The sequence below is a fragment of the Crocodylus siamensis genome, chromosome 8 (genome assembly GCF_052110815.1).
Source record: "Crocodylus siamensis isolate JL-2025a chromosome 8, ASM5211081v1, whole genome shotgun sequence".
In the NCBI taxonomy this organism is placed as follows: domain Eukaryota; kingdom Metazoa; phylum Chordata; order Crocodylia; family Crocodylidae; genus Crocodylus; species Crocodylus siamensis.
In genome coordinates, this window is record NC_143402.1 from 4081643 (window position 1) to 4107189 (window position 25547).

The 25547-nt window shown below is 53.3% G+C and overlaps 1 protein-coding gene across 12 annotated transcripts; it reads left to right on the forward strand.

Annotated features, from left to right (window-relative positions):
• Window positions 1-5027: 5027 nt before the first annotated feature.
• Window positions 5028-25547, forward strand: ZIC3 (Zic family zinc finger 3). 12 transcript variants are annotated; one of them, XM_090059825.1, is made up of 7 exons: window positions 5028-6199; window positions 6518-6681; window positions 6776-8624; window positions 9311-9396; window positions 15683-20515; window positions 21423-21552; window positions 24740-25547. In XM_090059825.1, exons 1-3 carry the CDS (start codon window positions 5146-5148, stop codon window positions 6956-6958), a joined length of 1401 nt encoding a protein of 466 aa, XP_089915951.1. In that variant the 5' UTR covers window positions 5028-5145; the 3' UTR covers window positions 6959-8624; window positions 9311-9396; window positions 15683-20515; window positions 21423-21552; window positions 24740-25547. The 12 variants fall into 12 exon arrangements, with proteins under 12 accessions (XP_089915951.1, XP_089915953.1, XP_089915943.1 ...); XM_090059827.1 differs by lacking the exon at window positions 21423-21552 and adding an exon at window positions 24426-24535 and having other exon boundaries at window positions 15683-19655; XM_090059817.1 differs by adding an exon at window positions 24426-24535 and having other exon boundaries at window positions 15683-21552; window positions 24740-25546.

The window sequence follows — 25547 nt, forward strand, 5'->3', positions numbered from 1 at the left end:
TTTCCCGTCCTGCAGTCCCCCGCAGCACCCCGCGCACGCCCGCGGCAGAAACCCCGCGCCGTCCCGTCGGATCCGCACCCGGGACTCCCCGCGGCGCTGAGCGGGAGCCGGGGGTGGCGGGGGAGGTTGCAGGGTCTCTTGCCACCCCCGTGTCGAGCCCTTCCCCCGTCGGGGGACGACTGGCCGGCTCCGCCCGGACACACGAGCCGCGAGGTTACCGCGGGGGAAGGCAGACCGGGGGGGGGGCTCCGGGGACACACGTCGCCCCCACCAGCTGCAACCGCAGGATCGGGGCCCGAGCCTGCACCGCTCCCCCGGATCGGGGCCCTCCGGGCAGCCGGCAGAGCTGGAAGCGGGGCAGGCTGCGGGGCTGGGCGGGGTCAGAGTGCTGCCGCTTCTGTCGTCATCAGCATCTCTGTCGTCACTGGCATCGTCATTTTCACCCTGGCCTGCGGCCCCCGCCCCGCCCGGATCCCCGCGGCCTGGGGCGGGGCGGGCGCCGTGCCCCGCGCTAAGGGCCCGGTGCGTGCGTGCGCCGCTGTTCCCCGGCCGGACACGGCCCCGCCGGCCTGGGAGCGCACACACGTGCGGCCCCGCTAACCCGCGGCAAGGCCGGGGCGGTCGGGAGCGGCTCGGGCTGCGGGCGCTGCCCCGCGGCAAGGGGAGACAGCGGGGGGCGCAGGCCGGGTCAGGGGTCTCGCTGATTGAGACCCCCCACCTCCGGGAGGGATCCTGGAAGGGGCAGGAGCCCGCAGCCCCGGCGGGCAGCAGGGGCAGGGGGGCTCCCTTCGCTCCCCGCTCCCCGGGGCATTTGCACGCGGGCCCCCACTCCCCTCCTGCCCCGGGGGGGGCTGAGCCCGGCCTCCCCGCCGCCGGGCCGGGAGGAGCGGAGGGACTGGGGCTCTGGGTCGGGGGGGGGGGGTTGCTTTTGTTTTTTCGTTCAATTCAACGCGCTAAAAATCACCGTGGACCCGAGCAGGACCCGCCCCGCGCACCCCAGCTGCCCCGCGGGGGTCCCGGCGGCCCCGCAGGCCCCGATCCCGCGGCGGGGGGGGGGGGGGGTTGCTTTTGCTGCTCCGTTTTGCGGCAGGCCGGCGGGGCCGGGGCTTGACACGAGCCCGGCCACGTCCCGCGCTGGACACGGCGGCACCACCCGCTTTTATTCAAAAGGAAAAAAAAAAAAGAGAGAGAGGACCCCCACCCCCCCCGGACCCCGCAGCAGCTGCCCCGTGAACTTCACTTGGCAGTGGCAGGTCCCCCCAGCTCCACCGCTGCCGGTACCAGCCCGGAGGGGACAAGAGCCCCCCCAGCTTCAGCCATCGGCTCCGGGCTGGAGGCTGCGGCTCCCCCCCCGCCCCCCAGGACGGCTCAGGACAATGAGCCTGTGCTGCACGTGAGGGGCCTGGTGGCAGGCAAAGGTCACTGGCCCCAGGCCGGCGTCTTCACAGCCCCGCGCCCGGCCGGGCCCGGCTCATGAGCTAATTGCACCATGCCTGTTCTGCGGCGGAGCCAGCACCGCACGTGCGGGCGCGGACACACGAGCCCAGGTAGCGGCTCCGCGAGCCCAGCCCTTCCCCCGCCCGCGGGCGGCCCGGAGCCCCGCAGCCCCCCGCACCCCGCGCAGCACGCCCGCAGCTCCGGCCGCCGCTTTCCCCAAACCCAGGCAGGGTTCATTTGTTATCCACCGCTTGCAAAGGGTTGCTTTTTTTAATTTTTTTTTTAAATAAATAATGCCCCCCCCCCTCTCTTTAGACGCAATAATTGAAGACAGAAGTGACTCACCTTCCAACTTAGGGAGTGCTCAGGGCGGCTGCGGAGTGGGCATTTTGATGGGTGCTGGTGTGTTACTTACTCAGGGAGACTTTATATCTGTGGCTGGGGTTTTTTTTTTTTGCTTTCTTTCTTTCTTTCTTTTTTTTTTTGCAAACCCTAAAATAAAGAATGCGAAGTCTTTCCTGGGGCGGATTGGGGGGGAAGGATGTGAAAGGGCTGCTGTTATAAAGCGCTGCTTGAAGCAGTCTCAATACGTCTCTGAACTTGATCAGATTTTCTGTTTCCTGCAGAGAGACGGCGGCAATCCTGTGAGCCCGGCTCAATAGGCAGACTTTGGGGCTCAGCAAATCTCAGGATATTACAATTACAGCCATCTTTCTTTCTGCCTTTTCTTCCCACTCTTGCTCCCCATCGTTCTTTGCAAATGCTTTCCAGAACAGAAAATGAGTGGATTTATAGTGCTGTCTGCGGCTAATCATTATTCCGAGGCAGGAGGCTGCAGTCGCAAAAAATCGAATGAAAAATAAAATAAAATGTAAAATAATCACAATAAAAAAAAAAATCAAAAATCAAAATACAAATGAAACGGATGCAGCAAGGCAAGAAAGAAAAGCAGCAGCCCCGCTCTTGATTCCCCGAGCAGTTGCTACAGGGAGAGGGGGCGAGTCGCTGACGCTGTTTGCGGAGCTGAAAATCCCCGCAGCTCCCACGAGGAAGGGCTCGGGCTTCCCCGGCTCGGCCGGCCGTCCCACTGCCCCGGGGGCCGAGTGGCTGCCCCCCGAGTGCAGCCGCTGCACAGCACAGCCGGGGTCGTCACAGGGGCAGCACGAGCCCCGGCACTGCCCCGGGCTGGGGCAAATCCGCCTCGCCTTGCCCCGTCCCCTGGGCAGCGCGCGGGCCGGGGCGCAGGCTGCGCCGTAACAGCAGCAGCAGAAATAACACGAGCAGCAGTAGCAGGAGTAATAGCAGCGGCAACAATAATGATAGTAGTAGCAACAAAAATAGTGGTAATAATAATAGTAGCGGTAATAATAATGGCAGCCATAATAAGAATAGTGGTAATAATAAAGGTAGTAGTAGTAGTAATAATAATGGTAGTCATAATAATGGTAGTGGTAATAATAATTATAATAGTGGTAATAATAATAATAGTGGGGGGTAGTCATAATAATGATAGTGGTGATAATAATGGTAGTAGTAGTAATAATAATAATGGTAGTGGTAATAATAATAATAATAGTGGTAATAATAATAATAGTGGGTGGTAGTCATAATAATGATAGTGGTGATAATAATGGTAGTAGTAGTAATAATAATAATGGTAGTCATAATAATGGTAGTGGTAATAATAATAATAATAATAATAGTGGTAATAATAATAATAGTGGGTGGTAGTCATAATAATAGTGGTAATAATAATGGCAGTAGTAATAATAATAGTGGCAACAATGGTAGTAATAATAAAAATAGTAGTGGTAGTAATGGTGGTGGTGGTGGTAGTAGTAATAATAGTGGTAATAATAATAATAGTGGTTGGTAGTCATAATAATAGTGGTAATAATAATGGCAGTAGTAATAGTAATAGTGGTAGTAATAGTGGCAACAATGGTAGTAATAATAAAAATAGTAGTGGTAGTAATGGTGGTGGTAGTAGTAGTAGTAATAATAGTGGGGTAATAATAATGGTAGTAGTAATAATAATAATAATAGTAGTATAATAGTGGTAATAGGCGTAATAGTCGTAGTAGCAGTAACGGTGGTAATTATACCAATTATAATAGTAGTAGTAATAGCGGTGGTAGTAATAACAGGAGTATAATAGCGAGCGAGAGTAGCAGTAGCAGTAATAGTGGTAGTAATAATCGGGTAACAGTGGTGTGTACAGGAATTGGAATAGCAATAAGAGCAATGGTGATAGCAGTAATAGCAACAGTCGCAGCAGTAATAGCGGTAAATACAGTAACAGCGAGAGCAACAGCAGTCATAACGGCAGTAGTGATAACAGTGGCAAGGGCAGTGATAAGAAGAGTCAGAGCAACAGTGACTGCAGGAGTAGGAAGGGTGCTGGCGGTGGGAGGACTCGCACGCACGCAGCCGCGGGCCAGACGAGTGAGCGCGGCGCCGCGGCGGGAGCCGGGCTCGGGGTAACAATAGTGCCGCGATAACGGTGAGAAGGATCAGTGCTTATGATGAAACACGTGTCACGCTTAGGGCACTGCTCATGGGTTGCTCGCAGGCTGGCAATAGCCGTCTAGCAGGAGCAGCCGGGGTCATAGCGCTGTAGTCACCCTGCCGCCCTAGGGATGCTCGGACCGGGACCCTTCCCCAGGCCCCGCGCAACCGCCCCGCCTGGCCCCATCCGCGGCCAGACCCCAGCGCCCCTGGGCCGCCTTCTTTTTTCTTCTTTTTTGTTGTTGCTTTCCGTCTTGCGGCGCGAGCCCCTGGGGCTGAGGACTTTGCAGCAGGGCAGCGAGACCCCCCTCCTCTCCCTCTCTCTGTCTCCCGCAGCTGGAGATCGCTGCCTGCCTTTGATCTCCCCTCTGGCCCGGGCAGCGCGGCGGCGATCTGCTGCTCGCCCTTCCTTCCCCCGCTGACCCCCAGTAAAATAAAATAGCGGCGAAGAAACCCCAACCCACGAGACTGAAACAAACCAACAAAAAGGGGAGCACAACCCATCGGAGGAAGCCAGCAATGGGGGGGGGGGGTGCACGGCGAAGCAGGAGGAAGAGGGGCTCCGTGAATAAAACGGAACGGAGGGATCGACCTTGCAGCGGTCTCAAACCAAACCCGGAGCAGAGCAAGGCGCGCGAACAAGAGAAGCCGCGCAAGGACGCCAGGGCTAGCAGCGACTCGTTACAATCGTCCCATAAAATGAATCCGGTGGCAACGCTTGCCCCGTCCCTGCCAAGGGGGCACGCTCCCCCCCCAGCGCCCGGACCCTCACCTGCGAGCCTCCCCGCGCGCGCCAGCCAATCAGCGGGCCGCGGCTGCCCCCGCCCCCTGTACGCGCCGTCCATCATCCCGCGTCCCGGCCAATGGGCGAGCCGGCGGGGGGTCAGGTGACGCGGGGCCCGGCGGCTCCCCATTGGCCCGCGGCGGCCGGCCCCCGGCGCGGGTTTATGTGCGGGCGCGGGGATGCGCTGGAGCAGTCCAAGGACGTTGCGGCGCGAGGGCGCGGGCGCTGCTGCTGCTGCTGGTGCTGGTCGTCTCCGCGCAGCGCTGCGCGCTCTTTTTTGGGGGGGGAGGGAGGGGTGGGTACCCCCCCCTTGAAAAAAAACCCAACCCCGACCCCCCCGCCCCAAAAGGGCGAAGAAGAGGAGAGGGGGCGGGTTGCCGCGGGGTAGGCACCCCCGCCCCCGCGGGCTCCCCCCCATGAGCATGCTGCTGGACGGCGGGCCGCAGTTCCCCGCGCTGGGCGTGGGCGGCTTCGGGGCTCCGCGGCACCCGCACGACGTGGGCAACCGCGAGGCCGCCGCGGCCGCGGCCGCCGCCATGGGGCTGAACCCCTTCGCGGACACGACCCACGCCGCCGCCGCCGCCTTCAAGCTGAGCCCGGCCGCGCACGACCTCGCCTCGAGCCAGAGCTCCGCCTTCACCCCGCAAGCGCCGGGCTACGGGCACCCCCCGCACCCGCACCCGCACCCGCACGGCGGGCAGGTGCCGCCCTACGCGGGCGCCGCCGCCGCCGCCGCCGCCGCCTTCAACTCCACGCGGGACTTTCTGTTCCGCAACCGCGGGGAGGCCGCGCCGGGCGGCGCGCAGCACGGGCTCTTCGCCGGCTCGCACGGGCCGCCGGGGCTCGCCGACCCGCCGGGCTACCTGCTCTTCCCGGGGCTGCACGAGCAGAGCCCGAGCCACGCCTCGCCCCCGGGCCACGCGGACAACGCGGCGGCGCTGGGGCTGCGCGGCGAGCTCTTCGGCCGGCCCGAGCCGTACCGCGGCGTGGCCAGCCCCCGCGCCGACCCCTACGCGGGCGCGCAGTTCCACAACTACAACGCCATGAACGTGAACGTGGGCATGAACGTGGCGGCCGCGCACCACCACCACCACCACCACCACCACCACCACGGGCCCGGCGCCTTCTTCCGCTACATGCGGCAGCCCATCAAGCAGGAGCTGTCGTGCAAGTGGGTGGACGAGGGGCAGCTGCCCCGGCCCAAAAAGAGCTGCGACCGGACGTTCAGCACCATGCACGAGCTGGTCACGCACGTCACCATGGAGCACGTCGGCGGCCCCGAGCAGAACAACCACATCTGCTACTGGGAGGAGTGCCCGCGCGACGGCAAGTCCTTCAAGGCCAAGTACAAGCTGGTCAACCACATCCGCGTGCACACGGGCGAGAAGCCCTTCCCCTGCCCCTTCCCCGGCTGCGGCAAGATCTTCGCCCGCTCCGAGAACCTGAAGATCCACAAAAGGACGCACACAGGTGAGGGCGCAAAGCGGGGCGAAGCCTCTCCCGGGTAAAGCGCGCCGGTCGCTCGGTGCGGTGCAGGCCTGGCGGGGGGGGGGGCTCGCTTCTTCCTCTTGGTTTGTGGTTTTTGTCCCCCCCCCCCCCCTTTTGTGTCCGCGCCGCCGGGCCGACGCGAGGCAAAGCCGGGCGCCCCCTCCCCGCCCATACAAGTGCTAATGCCCGCTAATTTTCGGCACGTCTCCTCGGGCCCCGCGGAGCGAGCGCGGGTGCGGGCGGGGCGGAGAGGGGCCTGATCCCGTCCCGGGGCGGCGGCTCACCCCCGGTGCCCCGCAGGCGAGAAGCCCTTCAAGTGCGAGTTCGAGGGCTGCGACCGGCGCTTCGCCAACAGCAGCGACAGGAAGAAGCACATGCACGTGCACACCTCGGACAAGCCCTACATCTGCAAGGTGTGCGACAAGTCCTACACGCACCCCAGCTCCCTGCGCAAGCACATGAAGGTGAGCCCCGCTTCCCCCGCGCCGCGGGCGGGCCCGGGCCCCGCACGTCGGGGCGCCCGCCCGGCGCTCAGGCCCGTCTCTCCGCGCCCCGCAGGTTCACGAGGCGCAGGGCTCGGACTCCTCCCCCGCCGCCAGCTCGGGCTACGAGTCGTCCACGCCGCCCGCCCTCGGCCCCGCCGGCGGCAAGGACTCGGGCAAGCCCCCCGCGCCCGCCGCGCCCAGCGCCGCCGGCCACAACCCCGGCCTGCCCCCCAACTTCAACGAGTGGTACGTCTGAGCCGGCCAGGGACCGACCCGAGCCACGGCCACCCGGACCCGGGGAGCGCCCGCGCCGCCGGGGCGGCTCCGGCTTGGCCCGGCGGAGCCTCTCCCCCCGCACCGCCTTTTCTCAGGATCGGATTCGCCCCCCCCTCCTTCTTTCCATTTTTTAATTTTAATTTTAATTTTTTAATTTCCCTCCCCTCCTCCGGTGCCCTCCTAGCCCTCTTCCTTCCTCCCCGCGCAACCCCGACGTGAAACGTTTCCTTCTTTGGCTGGGGAGATCGACCCGAGGATGGAAAGAAACCCCCCTCCGCCCGCCTTAGTGCTGATTGTTTGCAACTCACAGTCTTAAACCGTGCCAAAGTTCCTGTTATGTCTTGAACTTTCCTCTCTCTCTCTCTCTCTCTCTCTCTCTCTCTCAGCATTACACTTGTGAATGTATTCTCGTCTGATGGGGTCGCTCCGTGTTTTTTCAGGATGAAGGGTGTGGTGTTCTGCCCGGATCGTGACCGTTTTCGAGTCTGAAACCGTTGCCTTTTTGTAATAACTTCTTCTTCTTTTTTTTTGTAAATACATATCCGCGATGCCATATTTATCGTTTGTAATTTAAGGATCGAGACAAAAAAAAAAAAAGTGCCGGGAACTGAACAATATTTATGGAGAGGGGAAAAAAAAAGAATTAATAATAATAATAATTAATAATAATAATGGTTTTCTAACAAAAAAAAAAAAAAGAAGAAAGAGTGGGGAAAAACCCGAAACAAACAAAAAAGAAAATTCCCTGGGAACGGATGGGAACTCTGTACAGCTTTTGGTTATAACTGCTTTAGCATTAAAAGTTTATTGTTTTGGAAAGAGCCCGTTCCCCGCGTTTTTCCACCCAATTTCCCCTCCCCCCCATCCCGGCAGCCTGGTTCCCCGCCGGGCCCGGCCCGCTGCCGCGGTGCGCGTGCCCCCCGCGCCCGCGCGGACTCGTGCTGCCGCAAGCGCGGTGCTGCCGGCGGGGCCGGGGCAGTGTCACGTCTGTCCGGGCGCAGGAGGTAAACGGCACCCGCAGCCCTGCGCGCGGGTGTCTGCGTGTCCCAGGCGGCGCGGATCCGGAGGGGGTGACGAGCTGTTTACTTCGGATTAAAGTAAGTGCTGCTTCATCTATCCCGTGTGCGTGTGCGTGTGTGTGTGTGAGTGACCCCCCCCCCCATCTGCTTCTGCACATTGTAATGTTTTAAATATCTATTTAAAAAATGGGGGGGGGGGCAGCCGAAGGAAACCGGGTCGGCGCCGCACGGGCTGGTGCGGGAGGAGCCGCCGCGCGTCCCGCTTGGGGCACCCCCCCCCCCCGGGCAGGGGGCACGGCTCCTCCCGCACTTGGGGCGCAGCAAACCCCGGGATGTTTAAATGCTTTCTGCTTCTTGCAGGACGAGCCGGGCCGGGCGGGGATGGCGCGGAGCCGCTCGGGCGCCTCGGAGCAGCCTTTCGCCTCCTAAGTGCGGTGCTGTCGGCTCCCGGGAGCCGGGATGCGCGGGGGAGGGCCGGGCCGGGGCGGAGGGCTCCGGCAGCGGGATCCTGCCTCCGAGCCGGGGGAAACCCGCCCCAGGCCGGGCCGGCCGAGGCCGAAGGAGGAGCAGATCCTGCCCGGGGCCGCGGGCAGCCCCGCCTTGACCCGACCCGGGACACGAGCACAGGTAAAAGCCCCCCGGGGGGCCTGAGCTACTTGCCGCTCCCCATGCAGACCCTGCAAAGGGCTGCTCCTAGCCTGCATGCACCCCCTTGGCAGGCGCCGCCGGTCCCTGGGTGGTGGGAGGATGCGGGGCGCTTTCTGCAGAGCCCAGCTCCAGGGAGTCACCCCAGGCATTGCAGGGGTGCGCCAGCCCCCCCACCCCTTGCCAGGCAGCTGCAGGCCTCTCCCCTGCCCTAGCACCAGCCCCTCCTGACTTTATCACCCCACCTGCTGTTTTCCTTAATGGGGCAGAGGGAGCTTTGCTTGCCTTTGTTGCGGGGTGGGGGAAGTTAGTTTCCAGCCCGAAGCCTGGCGGGGAAGCAGCAGACGGAGTGATGGGCAAACCCAGCATGGGGTGAATGCACCTGGGTCCTGGATCTCCTGGGCTTGTGCTTAAAAATATAAATAAATTGTACGCTTTTGGGGGATGCTGCTTGTGCTCCCTAGATGCTGGCAGTTCACAGCGCTGCCCCAGGGCCGTCCTTGCTCGCGTGAAAAGGGCAAACGTTGCAGACTCATCTGTAGGGAAGGGCTAGCTTGGCCCAGTAGAGCAGGGGCCAGGTCAGTTTGGCTTTGAATGTGTCATTCATGATGGCTTGTGCATTTTGGGGTTTTTTTTGTTTTTTGTTTTGTTTTGTTTTATTACTCAAGTGTCCTAACCCAGTGGCACCCCAGGACTGGAGATATAAAGGGCCAAGGAGCTGCTTGCCTGCGTTGTGCCAGCAGCCCCGTCGAAGGTGAGCAGCACTGGGTCTAGACTAGAGTCGATGAACGTATTTTTAAAGGACTCGCAAGGATTTGTGGCGTAGGGAAGTACCCAAAGGAAAAAAAGGAGTTGGTCAACCCTCCTTTTCCTGCGGTGCCTTCTGGCTGCTGGTGCTGTTGTGTTGGCCTGTTTGCAGACTTCAGGTGTGAGCTTATGCGAAGCGTGCCGGTTTCGATGTCTGTGCTGTGCGTGCCACTGATGGCTTGTGGGGGCACACGTGAGGGCAGAGTCCCAAAGGCTTTCGCTGAGGTTTTTGCTCAAGAGTCTTGGGCTTGTGTGCTGTGACTTACATAGTAACTCCATGGGCTCGAAATCTCCGATTTCCAGGCTTAGTTTGGACACTTCCATTTAAAAAAAAAAAAAAAAATACTGCATGTTCCCAGACAAAAAGCATTGCATATTGACTAATGTCAACTTGTGAGACAAGACAGACTTTCGTGACTGTCTTTATGAACCATTCCTGACCTGCAGGCTGTTACTATGGTCAATCTAATTATGTGGAAAAAATGCCTCTGCAGACATACGTTATTGTTTTTGGAGAGGAAAAAAAACTGGAGATTAGCTTTCCATTTGCTAGGAGGAAGTCCTCTTAAATTGCACAGTCTGCAAAAAAAAAAATAAAATGAAAAAAGGAGTTCACACCAGCTAATCTGCCCATCAGATGAAATCGGAGACTTGTTTAACCTTGCTCCAACATTTGCATTACTCAAAAAAATATATAAGCTGTATCTTGTAAAGGACTAACCGCATGGTTTTTATTCATGTAATCGAAGGCAACACAAATATTCACAGGATGAAGCGCTTACCGTCGCGCGTATGGGTCCCAGCCGGCTCAGCGTTGGCATCGGCTAGCTAAGAGGGACTCTGGGTTGCTGGAGATTCAGGGCAGGGTTTTGGGAACTGCCTGGTCGTAGGTTGATGCGTTTTAATTTTGGGACACTGAGTTTAATTTCCAGCAAAGAAAGTCATTTGCTATTTCGATTTCCTTCCCACTGACACTTTGGTCAGCCTGAGAGCGCCTGTTTCTTGATTTCATCTCTTTGTAAGAAGCGAGACTTTGAACAGGAGCCTGGGAAGGGCGTTGGGGCGGGGGGGAAAGGAGCTGATCCGAGTGGTTTTATTTATTTATTTATTTTTGGTTTGGCGAGCTGTTCCAGGGTGTCTGCTAAAAATTGCCCGAACCAGGCTTGGAAATGAGCCCCGCCTGCAGCTGAATGGGCCCGGGCCTTTCTCTTGAGCCCGACCTTGTGCTTCCCCGCGAGTCCCTGAAGTTTTGCTCCTGTGCACGTGGAAGAGGCTGCGCGAGGCAGGGAGCTGGGCGTCGTCATCCCCATCGCGCCGCGGCGCGGCTGTGATCCCTGCCCGTCTCGTAGGGTAGGTTGGGGGGCAGGCCCAGGAGCATTTAGGCCGAGCGTGGTCGCCCTGCATGTTCTTCCTAGGTCTTTGGACCCTGTTCAGAAGGTCTCCTGCTCCGGGTTTGGGCGTGCAGCAACTTTCGGGATACAAAATGGCTGCTGTGCAGCTGTTCTGGATACGGAGCACGTAGACTAATGACCGCCGAAGCCCACGGGTTCGGAGCAGGCACTGAACAGCCTTTGACACCCTAATCCCAGTCGGCTGCTGTTCCCTGTGACACCCTCCCCTCCCCTGAAGTGGGGGCAGACGAACAAGCCCTTTACGATGCGGTGCGAGGGGCCGCATACTTGCATGGGGTGGCTGGCTTGCTGAGGGGGTGCTGAGCGCCCTCGGTTCCTGCCTAACTTCCACGGGCGTCCCCGGAGCTCGGCAGCCTTCAGCATCGATGCTGTGAGCGCGCTGCTCTCTGTATCCCAGGCCTGGCTTTTGGCCCTCGGCTGCTGGCGCGGCGTCAGCCAGAAGACGACATCCGTGCTGCGGTGCTCGCATCTTCAGGGCTCCGCGTTTGGGGAACGAGAACTGCTGGAAGGGATCTGCCGGCCCGCACGATCTTCCTGCAAATCAGCCTCCCGTCTGTGCAGCTCCAGCTCTCCACGCTCCCTCCTCGGCGTCGGAGCCGGGGTTATTGGAAGTGAAAGAACTTTGCAGTTCTCCTTCGCGTTGTACCGGATTTGCTGTTTCTGTCCCATTTGCTAAACAATCGCTCGACTGTTTTGGAGACCGCAACTCCCCGCCGGTCCTTTTCGCTCCGCTCCTGTTTAATTTTGCTTTGCGTTAGCAACCTGCCGTTGTGCCTGGGGTTTCCACTGATTTAATGCTGCATTATAACAACAGAAAACGTTGCGTTGCTGCTGCATTTCATATCCCTTTGAATCCACGGAGCTGAAGTCTCCCAGCAGTTCTCGGTAAACTCAGAGTCACATAGTTGCCAACTGCTTTTTTAGGGCTGCGGCTGAGAGCCGGCTCGGTCGCATTTAGCTTTACTCACTTGAGTAACCGAATCTAAGGCCCAGTCCTATAAACACGCAAGGAAGTTCACTCATGCGGATAGTCCCTGTGGAGTTGGACTAGTTGTGTCTGCCAGTTATTTTTCATCCAGCTGAGTAACTTTACAAAGATTTGCTTTATACAGGAGCCCAATTGACTTCAATGCATCAGGGCTACTCATGTGAGTAAAGTCTCAGAGGGTTAATTAAAGTAGGCGTATCCAGATCTGCGTCCAAATGAAATATGCATTCCCCAATCCCCCCATATATATATATATAGATATATATACATATTTTTTTTTTTTACTAGAAAGAATAGGCCAGATGAATTTAAAATGTTTTAAATAATCCTGTCAGACATCCTCCAAATTAGAGATTTGCTTTGAATTCATGGGATTTTTCTTTTAATTAGAAAAGTAAGGACATTATATCTCCCTTCTGGTTCGTGAGTCTTTTGGGTCACAGCCTTTCCCAAGGGCTACATGGGATTTTTTATTCTTTTTTTTTTTTTTTTTTAAAGAAAAGCCCAGTTTCGCCAGTGATCACATGGCACGAGGGGCCAGAGCTGTAAGCACAGCACAGTGTACCCTGAAATGGGTGGTGGGAGCGGCAGAGCTGGCACCGCAGTCGCAGCAATGCTTTTGATTGCATTTTTTACATCTCAGCTGACATTTATTTTAAAGCGAGCTCATGAATGGTATTGTTTGCTCTCGTGCCTTTGTAAACGTTGGATTTGGAATTAATGACAAATCTATAGGACATGAAAACTGTTACATTTTCCCCTCTTCCACCTCCTTCTTTCCCCGCTCTTTTTGTTTATTCTGGAGGAAAAAGGCAAGAATCCAATCTTGAATCTGCTCCTCAGAGCTCCTCCCTTTGAATTCACTGAGCCTGAGTTTGGACTCTTTGATATTGGGCCAGAGACTTTTTTTTTTTTTTTAATAAGCAGTGGTATTTTAGTTACTCAATTTGAGTTATTTGGTGTGTGTGTGTGTGTGGTGGGAGGGGCCTGGTTTTTAGCTGGTAAGTCATGCTCACTTTCTGAAAATCAGGTTCTTCCCAGGTATCTCAGGCTGGGCACCAAAGAAGCAAGTCATGCCACATGTTTTATACCCCCACTTAAATCTTGGACTAGAAACAGATTTGATGATGATGAAGATTTTGTTTCCGCGTGTGTTGGGGGCAATGAGACCCTTTCCACCCGTTTTCAGTAAGGCCCCAAAGTGTCTTGATAAATTCTGCAAACGCTGCCTGCTATGAGTGTGTCACCTCCTTTTCTGGTTTGATTTGTAAAATGTATTTCATAGAAGCTGCCTGACATTGTCTTTAATTAAGCCATGATAACAAAACGCTACACTCTGAAAATTGCGTTTTTTAAACGGAAGCAATTACGATTTTGGACTATGGCTATTTGATCAACTTAAAAAAAAAAAAAAGTCCATCAAGGAATCAGACAACTGTAATATTAACATGGATCTGAGCTCTCTCTGCCCTAATTTGTTTAGTATTTAAAAGAGCACGTATTATCCAAAAAGAACAATGCTTTTTTTAGGGAGCTTATCAGTGCTTGATTTTTTTTTTTTTTTTTGTCCTGCTTTTTATCCTTTTTTATGTGTCGTTGTTTTGCTGTAGGTTAAGAAATGTATTCCTCAAGATTGACAGTAAATAGTTGTGAAAGAATGAAGTCAGCAGAAATGCCCCCTACAAAGTTTAGACTCACAGATGCATCAGTCAGGCATTAATGCTCTGAAAATATGTGCTCGTTTTTGCCATCATTTTTTGCTCTTAATTTTGGCCAATTTTTTGTGCGTGTGCATGCACAAAAGCTAGTCCATCAGTGCCACAATCTGAGTAGATCGTGTTCGACAAAAGCAACTGACACAATGAAGGGGCATACAAGAAATATTGCATTTCATAAACACAACTGCTAGAGCATTAAGAGAACAAACATGTGGTTTTATGAACATAGTTATAAATATTTAAACATGCAAAATGAAAATGTTACTAAATGTCTGGTTTCCATTATCTTTCAATGAACATTTTCATTCCTGGAAACATTAATAGCTGTCTGCAGAGCGCTGTTACGGAGCCGGGGGTGGGGTAGGGGGGAAGGTATGTATAATATGAAAATGTGTTAAAAGGCACAATTGCTTGAAATGTCTTTGACCAAAGGAGAAGCTGTTCTACCAAATTTGGTGTTCTGCATGTACCAAAACAATCACACACTAAAAATAGGGACTTACTTTGCTGCTATTGGCAACTTTGTGTTAAAAAGATATTCATATCCAGAGACCAGGTTGGGAAATTTGAGGTGACACTCCGCGTGTTTGGGATTGCACCCTGCAGTGGCAGTTTATTAATCTTTTATTAGTACCTTTATTTATTTTATTAGAACTATTGTACTAATCTGCAGTTATTATTTCAAAGTGTCTGCAAGTGTGCCTGTGCGGGAGAGTTTACAGCTTCGAATCAGAAGTTAAGTGCAGACAGTCCCATGAAAGCAAAGGGAAGCTTCCCACTGACTTCAGCAGTTGTGGGATCAGGTCTTGAAATGGGAATTAGATACTGCTTTTATAACAGGGTCTGTATGAGTGGACCCAGGCCCGGAAGCGCGCGGGGCGTTGTACGGGTGCAGGACTTTGCCCGTGGCTCTACTTACTGGATCGGGGCGCTGGCGTTGTGTCATTGCACTGTGCAAGGAGGTGCAATGTGGCTGTCAATTATTGCCCTTATGCTCGGTGTCTCCGTGCATGGGTGCTAGGGTTTGCTGAAGGCATGGGGCCAGAGAGCACCGGGCCCCGTGTTTCTTGTGCCACTGGGGGTACTATAGGGCTTGTTCGGAAGATGATTGAGGTAAGAGGCTCGGAGGGTGGCTTTCGAGGTAAGGAAGGGAGGTCTGTAGGATGGGACAGCGGGAAGGGAGGATAGCAAAACAGGGCTGGGGGTGGAGAAGGAGCCAATCCAAAAAAGGGGGACAGAGCTGGAACATGAGGGGTCTTGAAGGCATCAAGGTGCACGTACAGAAAGCAGAGTCTCCAGGGCCTTGCTTGAGGCAAGTCGATGCAGACCGAGCAAGTCGTCCTGGGGCGAGGATGTCAGGACGCAGCCTGGTGTGAGCAGGCTTGGGTTCCCTGCCTTCACATCCAGGCCGGGGGCCAAATCGGGGGAAGAAGCCGTCACACCCGGCGCAGGGGATCTGGCATCTTTGGTGGGCTCGTGGCCGTGGACCTGAGAGTCTCCTCTGACACTGGTGGAAGTAGTTCTGTTGGGCCCGGTTGCCGGAGGATCGAGGCCTTTCCTGAGTTTACAAACTGTGTTACTCCATTCAAGACCAATTGCCAGGGGAGGCCGCGGCGAGGAGAGATCCAGCCGCCTTTGGCAGGCGAGACCGAGTGGAGCTGGCACGTTTCCTTGGCCTGCTACCCCTCGCTCCGGGAGAGGCATGCTCACGTGATTTCAGCATATGACAACTTCAGATCCACCGCGTTTAGGATAGCAGGGGAGCCTCCGAGCCATTTTTAACCGGTCCCAGAGCTTGCCCTAGGCCTGGTGCTTTTCTGGGGTCTTTGGGGGCAATGCGGGTGGGCTCAGACTATTTTGCCCCATGTCCGAAAGCAGCTTGCAGCTCAGCCTGGAGCCACCCTTCCCAGCTCCTGGCCAGAAGCTTCTCCTGACTAATTGGAGCTACTCAGGCCTTCCTCTTGGTTTCTTCTGAAAAATCTTCAGCATATTTTCAGCAGATTTTGCACGCTCTCGATAAGTTAATTTTTAGAGAGGGGACACAGTTTTGTATGTTCGTTGCAAATGCTTTTGAGGAAATTCATTCTCATTCTCTCTCTTTCTCCCTCAATGCAGATCCTACGAGGAAAATGAAGTGTCTCATGAAATGGAGTTGTTCTGAACATCAGGATTTTTTTTTTTTTAGTTTTAAAAAGTCCTGTTTTGACTCATTTTTGAGTGAGGTTGCCTAGGTCCACTCTGCCAACACCAAAAAAAAATCTATCCAGGTGTTTTGTGTTTTTTTTTTTAACTCTCTGCAATGGTTTCATAATGCAGGGAAACCTTGCTATTTTTAATTCTGAAATGCCATTCTTCACTTCTAGCAAGTATTATCTTTATTTTTAACAAGCCCTCCCAAACCTCATGTGCTCAGAAAATTGTTCGCTTGAACAACAGCCCCATCAGGAGAATCCTAAAATAATCAGCATGAAGAATGGATGTCGGCCGTGGATGGATTGCGGTGGTTCTGGGTAACATTTTAATATCTTGTTTTTAATTCAGCTCAGAGCACCGCTTGATGGACAAGGATGCAGCCTGAAGTCAGTTGTTAGAGGTTATGGCAGAAATGATTTCACGCAACCAATCGCACCTCAGCTGTTAGTAAGGATACGATGACCTTTTGGGTTGCAATCCTGAAATGCTCTCTACCCCTTGCCCTTTGTCACCCCTAGTTAGCTTCTGGGCCAGCCAGAGCAGCAGGTTCAGTTAACTCCTGCCCATTAGCATATTAAATGAAGATAAGCATTTTAGCAGCAGCAGTGATTGCGCTGACTGATCAGTCGCCATTACCCGGTAGTCATCATGTTTCCCTGCGCTAACAAGATCGGATGCCAGCAATTCAGTCTTCCCACCAGTGAGGTTTGATAAAGAAATCTGTAAAAATGTCCTTGTGCACTTCAGCTTGTGTCTTTCCCTCCTCGCCTGGCATCTGTTGCGGTCCTCGAGCGTTTCTGAGCCTGCAGTTATTTTGATGCCTGCCCATTGCCCCGGAGAGGTGCAGTTAGAGTTGTTGCGCTAGCCCTGAAACCCGGTGCAGACCCTTGATTTAATCTCTTGGAGCAGCCTGCATTGGAGCAGCTTCTTCCGCGCATGCTTGTGACCATGCGGCAACACGAAGGAAGATGGGGAGCTAAAGAGACCTCTTTCCCTCCTCCGCTCCTGCGAAACAATACGATACCCGGCTCTTGATTTGTTTTTAAGGTTTCTGGCAAAGCAATTTAAATTCAACTGAGGGCTTTTGACTGTCTAAAACTTTACTGGAGGTTTTCGAGCAGAGGGTGCATGGGCATTAGTTTGCAGTGTTTTAGGAACAGGGAATCCTTCCTCTGTACATGTGTGTGGCTGGATGGGTGTTGAACTAGATTTAGTTAGCAATCGGGGCCCATGGTCAGAGGTGATATCTTTTATTAGACCAACAAGATTTTTGCCAAAAAAAAAAAAAAAATCTTTAATTGCTAGCTTTTGGGCACAAACAAGCTTCATCAGGCATCAGAGAAAAGATTGTAGAAGTTCTGGGTAGAAATGAAAGTGGTGTCCAACCTCTGGTCTGCAGGCCACATCTAGCCTGCAGAGTTGTGTCACAGATCCAAAAACTTGGTGGTGGGGGAGCCATGGCAGCGTTAATAGCTGCTTCCCTGCTGCCAAAATTTCTGTCTCTGTGGGGAGCCTCACAGGCTGGATGTTGTGTGGCTCTGTGTGCCAGGCTGGGGGTGGTGCATGGGGTCACTCCATGGCCAGATCCAGCACGTGGGGTCGAGCTAGCATGAGTAATCAGACCAAAGTTTGACTCTTGGGGCAGTCTGCCAAAAAAAATTAAACCGGTTCATCAATTAACAAGTCCACCTAAGTGAAGGAGCAATCTGATCAGAGATCCCCCCCTGCCCAAGTTATAATTTTCAAATCTTACAGGGGGGTCTCATTTAATTTGCACCCTGGATCAGACTGGCACATGGCTGGATCCAGCGTGCAGGGTTGGGAGGGTGCACGGGATCGACGGGATCCAACCTGTGGACTGGCCTCATGCTATCATCCAGGCAGCGGGGCCTGAAGGTTGCACACCGCTGAGCTAGGGGCAACCCAAGGGTCCCTCCAACCAGCGGTCTTATGAAATGTCCTCAGTGATGTTCTTGTAAAGTTGGGAAGGGAGCGTTTTGGGCTGCACTCTATATGCCAGGAGAGTTAATGCCAGCGGTGATCTATCGTTTCCTATACAGCATCAGCACAGATAGAAGAGGGAAGTACAAAGCACCTGCATCGGGGTCCCTTGATCTGTGAGTGTGCAGGGAAGCACCTTGCTGCCGGGGCAGGAGGGAGTCCTACATCTTTTTGCTATTCTCAGAGACGGGCAAAGGGGGTTTTGTAGGTATTGCCACGCGCGCTCTTGTGCAGCTCTTTCACGGACAGCTCCTTGCTCTTGCACCTTCACTCCTCTCTCCTGCCTGGGCTGCCTAGGGAGCTGAGGCTGGAAGGGAGGAAGGATTTTGCATTGCTGTGATCCCATCCCTTTGCTTGCTGCTCTTTGGGGCAGGCCTCCTAAGTTTGCAGCCATGGAGTGTCAGGAAGCTTTCTTGTCAACGCCGCACCGTTGAGAAGATTTGTCCTCAAGTTCAAAGCAGCACTGGCCTCCGACGTGTGATGTTTCCTGACCTTTCCCCTCTCCGGAGCCTCGGCCTGCTTTCCTTTGAGGTCAGCGTCAAAATAGAGACGTACGTGTCTGCGGCTTGACCATGGCTCTGACGCTTTAGATCAGGAATCCTATAGTCCATTTGTCTTCCCATCTGTCAAGCAGCATTTGAAGCCAGCTTGCTCTTTCAGACAAGTGTGAGAGTCAGTAGCCTTTTTAATGGAGGTTTCGGCCCATAAAGCATTTGCTGAGATACCACCTATTAAGATCCCGGGATAGCACCTTGAATAGAGATCAAACGCAACGGAGTTCACTGCAAACTTTAAGTCCGTCAGCTGGTTTAGATGCGTGCTGTATTGTAGCCCGGGCAAGTCCCAGCTTTGCTACTGAGTGACTTGGGGCAAGCGACTTAGGCACTTGTGTGTGTTTTTAAAAAAGCAAAGCAAAACACTCAGCCCCCCCTTTGTGTGGATGCCCGGTGTCAGCGCACCATTGTGCTTTCACTGGCACCGCTTGCTTATTCCTTGACAGTGTGAAGTAATGAGACCCGTCAAGATTGCCTTACAGCGGATAAGGCCTTCGTCTGCTTGGCCTCGGTCCAGCCAAGTGAAAGGGAGCCGGTTTGCACAGCACAGCTGTCATGCATGACTGAGGGGAGTTGTTGGCCCTGCGCCTCAGTTTACTCCTCCGTACAATGGCAACAAAATCAAGGCTGTGGGGAGGTTTCATTAAGAAATGAGGTTAAAAAAAATAATCTATGCAGCATAAGGTACCATCCTTGGCTACTTCAGGTAGTAGTTTACCTTGTGTACTGCCCACCCCTGCTAACGACAGGATCTGCCTTCTGCTTCAAGGCAGGGGGAGCATTCACAGCACTCAGGGGAGCATCGTCTCTGCTGGGCCACCTCCCTATAAACCCTCCTAAGAGCCCGGAGAAGGGACCAAAGCAATCAGGACTCGTGGCAGAGGTGCTTTCATTAGACCAACTAGATTTTTGCAAAAAAAGGAAAAAATGTCTTTAATTGCAGAAAAGGGGCCATTCATTTTTCTGAAGTATCTTCCAAATGCCTGTTAGAGGCTGCTTTGAAATCTGGGGGGAGCCTTCTCGCTGGTGGCACACGTGGGTGGCAAAGGGGACGCAAAGCCGTATCTCACCGTCTGTGATCAGGTCTGGGTTTGGCCCTGACGTTGCAGCCGGCTATCTCTGGCCCCTTTATAGTTCAATGTCGCCCGATAGCGGAGGGGCAGGACGATGGGCAAATGCTAACAAATGCTGCTCTTTGTTTACAGAGCCCAGATGTCCCCGGAGAGCTGAGAGGCCCCAGGAGACCAGGCTGTCGAGCCATTGATGGTTAAGCCCAACTTGACTCACTGGAGTCAAGGCCACCATATGGCCCTCCCTTTGAAATAGGACCTGTGCCGTAGGTAAAGTATGAGCTGGACCCAGGCGTCGCTTTGATGCCTAACGCCTTCAGGCATCAGACACCCACTCTTCCGGGCTCCCTTTTGACCAGAGCAGCTATCCCAGTCTCCGGGCCCTGTGGATTATTTTTTGATAGGTAAAATATGGGGTAATTTTGGGTGCAGTCGGTGCAGAAAATGGGCAATGCCCTGTTTTCCTTTTGCTCCAGGGAGAGGGGAGTATCTGGTGGCCCAGCCCTGGCACATGGTCTTCTTGGAGGCAGTCTGACATCGCTGTGATGTCATCACATACCTCACTTGCTACAATAGGTCCGGGCCCTCCCCATTTTTGCCGAATCCTGATTTCAGTGGCAGAGATACCTCGTCTTTAGGGAAAGAATTTGGCTTCACAAAAGCCCATGTTGAGTTATTTTGCTACTAGCATCCCCTGCTAGGAGGCTGGGGGGAGGGAGAGCGGGGACGGAGCTGGGTGGATGTTGCAAAGAAAAAGCCTGCGTTGATCTTGGGGGATATTTTCAAATATCCCTCCTTCCCCAGGTGTTTTCCTGGGAATATTTGTCCAGGCAAAACAGTGTTTCTCTTGAAAGTGAGCAAGAGCCCAGTGAGTACTCAGTTTATAAGGAACTTAAGTAGCAGGATTTTTCAGGCATATGCTTACATTTGCTTGGGTGGATGCTGTTTGCTTTGCTGACACAAGGTATTAAAAAAAGCCAGTGCCTTATTGCAGCCTTTCAATATTTCAGGCATCCCAGCTGAGTGCAAAGCTATCCTGTCTCACGGAAGTGCTCCCAGTCACCTTATGCACAGCTGGCACGTGACAAGTCCCCGTTTTCTCCAGATTCTGCTCCCTTATGTTGATAATGGTATAGTTTTTCTTAGTCTTTGATACGAGCAAAGTTCAGACTTACCAGTACAAGTCCTGAACTGTGCTCCGGAGATGGCTGTTTGCCTTCAAAAGAATTGCTCGGCGTCCCGGGAGAGGTGACCCGGTCACCCGTAAACAGGGGATGCTCGCAAGGCATGCTGCAGCATCCACCGACTGAAATATCTGTACACAAGCCCATTGGATAGTACTTTTAAGCAGCAAATAATAGGTTCGTTCATGGGGCAAAAAGGTCTAAATCCATCCACCGCTGATAGTTCAGTGAGCTTTGGCAGGGGTAACTTCATACGCCTGTCCTGGGCTGCTGTAGGGGTGTGCAGTAGGGTTATGTTGAGCAATGGTTGCTTTCCATCCAGTTATGATTTTCCTCTTGTCCAAGCCTTTTCCAGGTGGAGCTGATCTGGAGTGAAGCCTATTTGAGAAGGACAGCAGACTTGGTTATGTGTGTTGACAGATCAGGGAGTCAGCCTGGGCCTGGCACCGGGGTCCAGCTCCTTCGGTGTCCTGTTTGCCCCAGTTATGAAACAGGAGGCACAGAGTTAGAAAGAGCTTATTTCGGCTGGACGGCTTACCGAGACAGAAAGGTCCCCGCTTTCCTTCTGCATGTTTTGGACAGAGTCCCACAAAATGTCGTGGCAATTTTTTTGTTTTGTTCAAGGTCTTTGGGACCTCCCAAACTTTTTTGCAGGGGGAGGCCCAAGCTTCCTGGGAAAAGGACTAGGGGCAGTCCCTCCTTTTTGTGGGAGTACAGTCTTCCCCGTCCTCCCAGTCACGATCACGTGCCCTCATTCCTTCCATTTTCAATCCCCATGTCATCCAGAGCAGCTGCTTGCGTGGGACGTTACCATTATTTAATATATTTGTAGCTGTCTTTTAATGCCGTTTAGCAGCTGGAAACGAGGAAGAATTAGCAACCTTTCAGTAGCCACCTCTCCTGGGACCCCCACAATTGTTTTGGAGGCAAGCAGCGGTCTATGGAGCACAGTTCAGGACTTGGCCGTAGCACATTTTGTACTGGTAAGTCTCAACTTTTCTCACGCTAAAGACAGATAACATTATCTGCATCAGGAGAGTGGGATCTAGAGGGGATGGGGACTTGTCACGTGGCAGCTCTTCCATGGTAATGGCCCATGTGCGCTCTCTTACCCCACAATAGGTAGAGATAAGCCAAGTAGCTAAGCACCCAGACAAGTGGACTGAGGTCCTGGGGTTTAGATTTCATCTAAGAAAGTGTGCACAAAGGGAGTTGCCACGAAGCAGCTGATGGATAGTAAAGCCCAGCCCCTTGCCTCTGACACTGGTGGAGGTGCCTGCATGAGATGAAGGGGGAAGGAGAGGCCGGCTCCTAAGGACTGGAGCTATGCTTCGGCCCCTGGTACTTTGAGGAGAGCAGGGAGCATATGCAGAATTTGATGAGTCTTTAGGCTTTGTCACCGACCAAAAACAACTGACAGACCGTAACAGGAGATAGACTGGGCCTCGTACATCCCCAATGGTCATGTTTATACGAGACGCTTACTGCGCATTAGCCTAATAACTCTGCACAGTAATGTGTCACTGCAAAAACCCTGCTAATAGCCAACTGCGCAGTGTTGTTAGGCTAATGTGCAGTGAGTGTCACTAAATAACCGTGTGCCCACACTACTGCACAGTACGTACTGTGCATTTAGTTAAGACTTTCTTAAGGAAGTCCCAGACTAAATGTGCAGTCTCTAAGGTGCATTAATGAACATGTAGATGCATCCACTGTCACCTTATAAGAGCCAGTGGAGTTATGCGATGAATAATTCTCTCCATCCTGCAGATATAGTGTCACATCACTTGGCTACACACGCTTGATTTTCTTGGTATCTTTTCCTAATAAAAGGGAAGGGAGATGGGTCATTAATAGGCTGTGACGCTAACAACAGGCCGTAGTACAGCCCCGATTATTAGACAGATGTAACAGCCACATACACTTGGGTTGTGCATGGCAGAGTGCGCTTTTGGTCATTGTGTATTGTGCTTGTGTGTGTGTGTGTGTGTGTGTGTGTGTGTGTGTTTATGTGGCCAAGATGGCCCCTGTTGTTTTGGCCATGTGCTCTGCACATGGAAAGCCAGGGCCTGTATCTGGGTGAAATATGTAAAATCCTCTGGCCTTATTGGCTGGAGGACGCAGAAGACACTCCAGGCAGACTGAGTAAGAGAGTGGCTGGAGCACAGCACTCCCTAATTGGACAAGGCTTGGGTGATGTCACACCAGGTATATAAGAACAACTCGACTCAGGTTTTTCTCTCTTTTGCTGGGGGCTCCTAAGAGCTGCACAGCTGCATTGGGAGCCACAAAAACTGCTGTCTGTGGGGGGTGGGGGCCGGGTCTCCCCTGCTCCTCACTAAAGAGGAGAGCGAAAGCTACCTGAAGGGAAAGCCTCAGGTACAGGGAGAGAAAGTCTGTCTCCGTGTTTAAGACTCCTCTTTCCCCTGCTTTTTTTTCTGAGTGGGAGAATACGATGCGGGGGGGTTCATTCCTGGAGCAAACTGATCAGGCATGGAGTCCTAGCAGTTTTGCTGACGGTTTTTGCCACACAGGCCTCAACTGGGATCATACCACGGGGGCATTAACCCCTGGAGCAGACTGACCAGGAATGGGGTCCTGGAAGTTACTGGCCACATGCGCTTGGTCCCCTCTTTTTTGTAATTGTAGTGTCTCAGCACAGCGATATAGTTGAGACTGGATCATTGGCGACGCGTAGGGGGTGGATGCGGGTGCACATGCACCCCCGGAGAAAAGCGCCGCTGATGCTGCTGGCAGCGCCGCTTGCCACCACCCCCCTTCGCCTCCAATACCGCTGGCAGTGTCCGTGGTCGGTCACCACTCGACCTGTCCCCGCCACCGCTGCAGCTGCCTGTGGGAGCTCCACACTCACCGCTGCCATGCCCCCGCCACCGCCGCCTGCCGGCGGTCACCATGCCCCCCCAGCCTCTGGGAGCACGTGTTGTTCGTGGACCCGATGCCCTAGGCCTGGCCCCTTTTTCCTGTTTCACACCTACTGCATTTCAGCCTAGCTGTATGGCTGCACCCCAGCATGTTTGGCTGGCAGACTTGGGCCAGGGTGAAGCCTGGCACTTCTTGGTATTGATCTGGGCCTCAGTGTAGTATAGGTCCGCCCGGCTTCTGCTGCCCAGTTTAGGCCCAACAAGATAGATCTGGGTCTCCTTTTGTAGTTTGTCCCAACCAAGCGGTGTGGTTGGGCGCTAGTGGTAGTTTGGGCCCAAGCCAAGGTAGACCTGACCTTTCCTTTTGAGTTATTTTGTAGTTTTCTGCCCAGCAGAGCTGGGATCGGGACTAGGGATTTTGGGGTGCGGTACACTGATGAAAACCGCAGTTAACCCTTCCAAGCCACCATGTGGAAGTGGAGGTCAGCGCTTTACCGCTTCTCCAGGAGCAACAAAGCCTTTTGCAATGCAGAAGGACCCTCGAGCAGGTCCTAGGACTCTGCTATGGCTCCCCTCTCCAGTCCATTGCTGAAGGGCAGGTATACAGGTGCAGACCCCCAGAACTACCCTTCGGGGAGCCCCAAGTCCCAGATTGTCTGGGCATGGGTGAAGCCTCCCCAGGCAGGTGCTATCTATAGACTTTATTTTGTAGTTAATAGTGTTTAAAAATTATATTTAGTGGGGGTTTTTTTGTTTATTTTCTGTAATAAATTTGGGGTTTTGTGTTTACACTGCTTGCAAGGAAGGGGGTTTGTTTCTATGGGCCGCCTCCGCAAACTTAGTGTTCCCAGATTTCTGGGTGGGGGCTCGAGCTGCTGTTCTAAGTTATGAGGTACCCCGAAATGTAAACCTGGCCCTTTTTGCTGCCAACTGGAAGGCTTATACAGAGTTTGTCCTTTGATTTTTCTCCCTAGAGGTAGTTTCATTACGACTGGAGAGTGCAATACAGTCCAGTAGCTCTGAGAGATCTCCTTTTGCCCGGAGCAGAAGATTGCACGTAACAGCACTCACTAGATAGTTGCAGGTAAAGCATCCATTAATACAGACAAATAAAATCAAAAGAGTTCTGCAAACCAGAGTAGCCGGAAACCAGCTTGTTTGAAAACCCCGATCATTTGCCATAAATGGTCTTCTGCAGAATATAAATAAAACTAATATTACGGTGTACAGTGTTATGCTGTTCATTTCTTTACAGCTCCATTGACCTCGATCTTTTCATTCGTTGCAGGAGGTCCATATTCTGCTATCGAGCTCTGTGATGGCACCCGTAAAACTCCAGATTTGCTTTTGTTCATATCCCTACTGCGAACATCGACTCCGTGTAAAGAAACAGGCTCAGCTGAACGGCAACACACGTTTGTCTCATTATCCCGCCCCCGCTACAGACTTCATTAACTATCAAGAGCACAGAGATTTTGGGGGCGCCGGTTCCCCGTGCCACTGTAACCCGGTTTCCAGTATCCCAGTATATTACTCTATTTCTTTTACCCCTGTGCAGCCTGACATGACTTTGCTCACTTCGCTCTTGCCGTCCGGCAAAATGCAGGAGCTGATTGTTGCTGCACTTAACTGTAGCTCACATATTTTGTACACGGTAAATTTGTGCCTGTGCTGGTCGTGCCTCGGTGAAAGCCTTTCTTACTGCTGGTGATGGAGGTGTCTGCTGCTGCAATGAATTGCTCCCTTTAAAGCCATTTGCTTTGCCTTTTCAGAAGTGTGTTACTTTTTAGTGCTCTCTGAGCCCACAGTAAAACTCTCTGGAGCGCACAGAGCCCTGTCTATCATAAACCGCTGTTATACCACATCTCAAGAATTAAAGTTTAACTGTGGGCAGATTCTATTTTCAGATAGCATTGCGTGGAGACTATATTTTCAAAAGCATTAACTCAAACCACACCGATGCACAACTGCTTTAAAAATGTAAGAATTCGCACATGTTTTTTATTAGCGTACACATAAAACTGGAGCATAATACAGTAGGATTTGGCAATAAAATGGGTAGTAGATATATAAATTTTATGCCTAGTTTTTTAGAT

Excerpts from the sequence above, each read along its gene's own strand:
- ZIC3 (XM_090059825.1), top strand. The coding sequence starts at position 5,146 with ATGAGCATGCTGCTGGACGGCGGGCCGCAGTTCCCCGCGCTGGGCGTG. Across the intron at positions 6,200-6,517 it reads CCACAAAAGGACGCACACAG|GCGAGAAGCCCTTCAAGTGC; the intron begins GTGAGGGCGCAA and ends GGTGCCCCGCAG. Across the intron at positions 6,682-6,775 it reads CCCTGCGCAAGCACATGAAG|GTTCACGAGGCGCAGGGCTC; the intron begins GTGAGCCCCGCT and ends CGCGCCCCGCAG.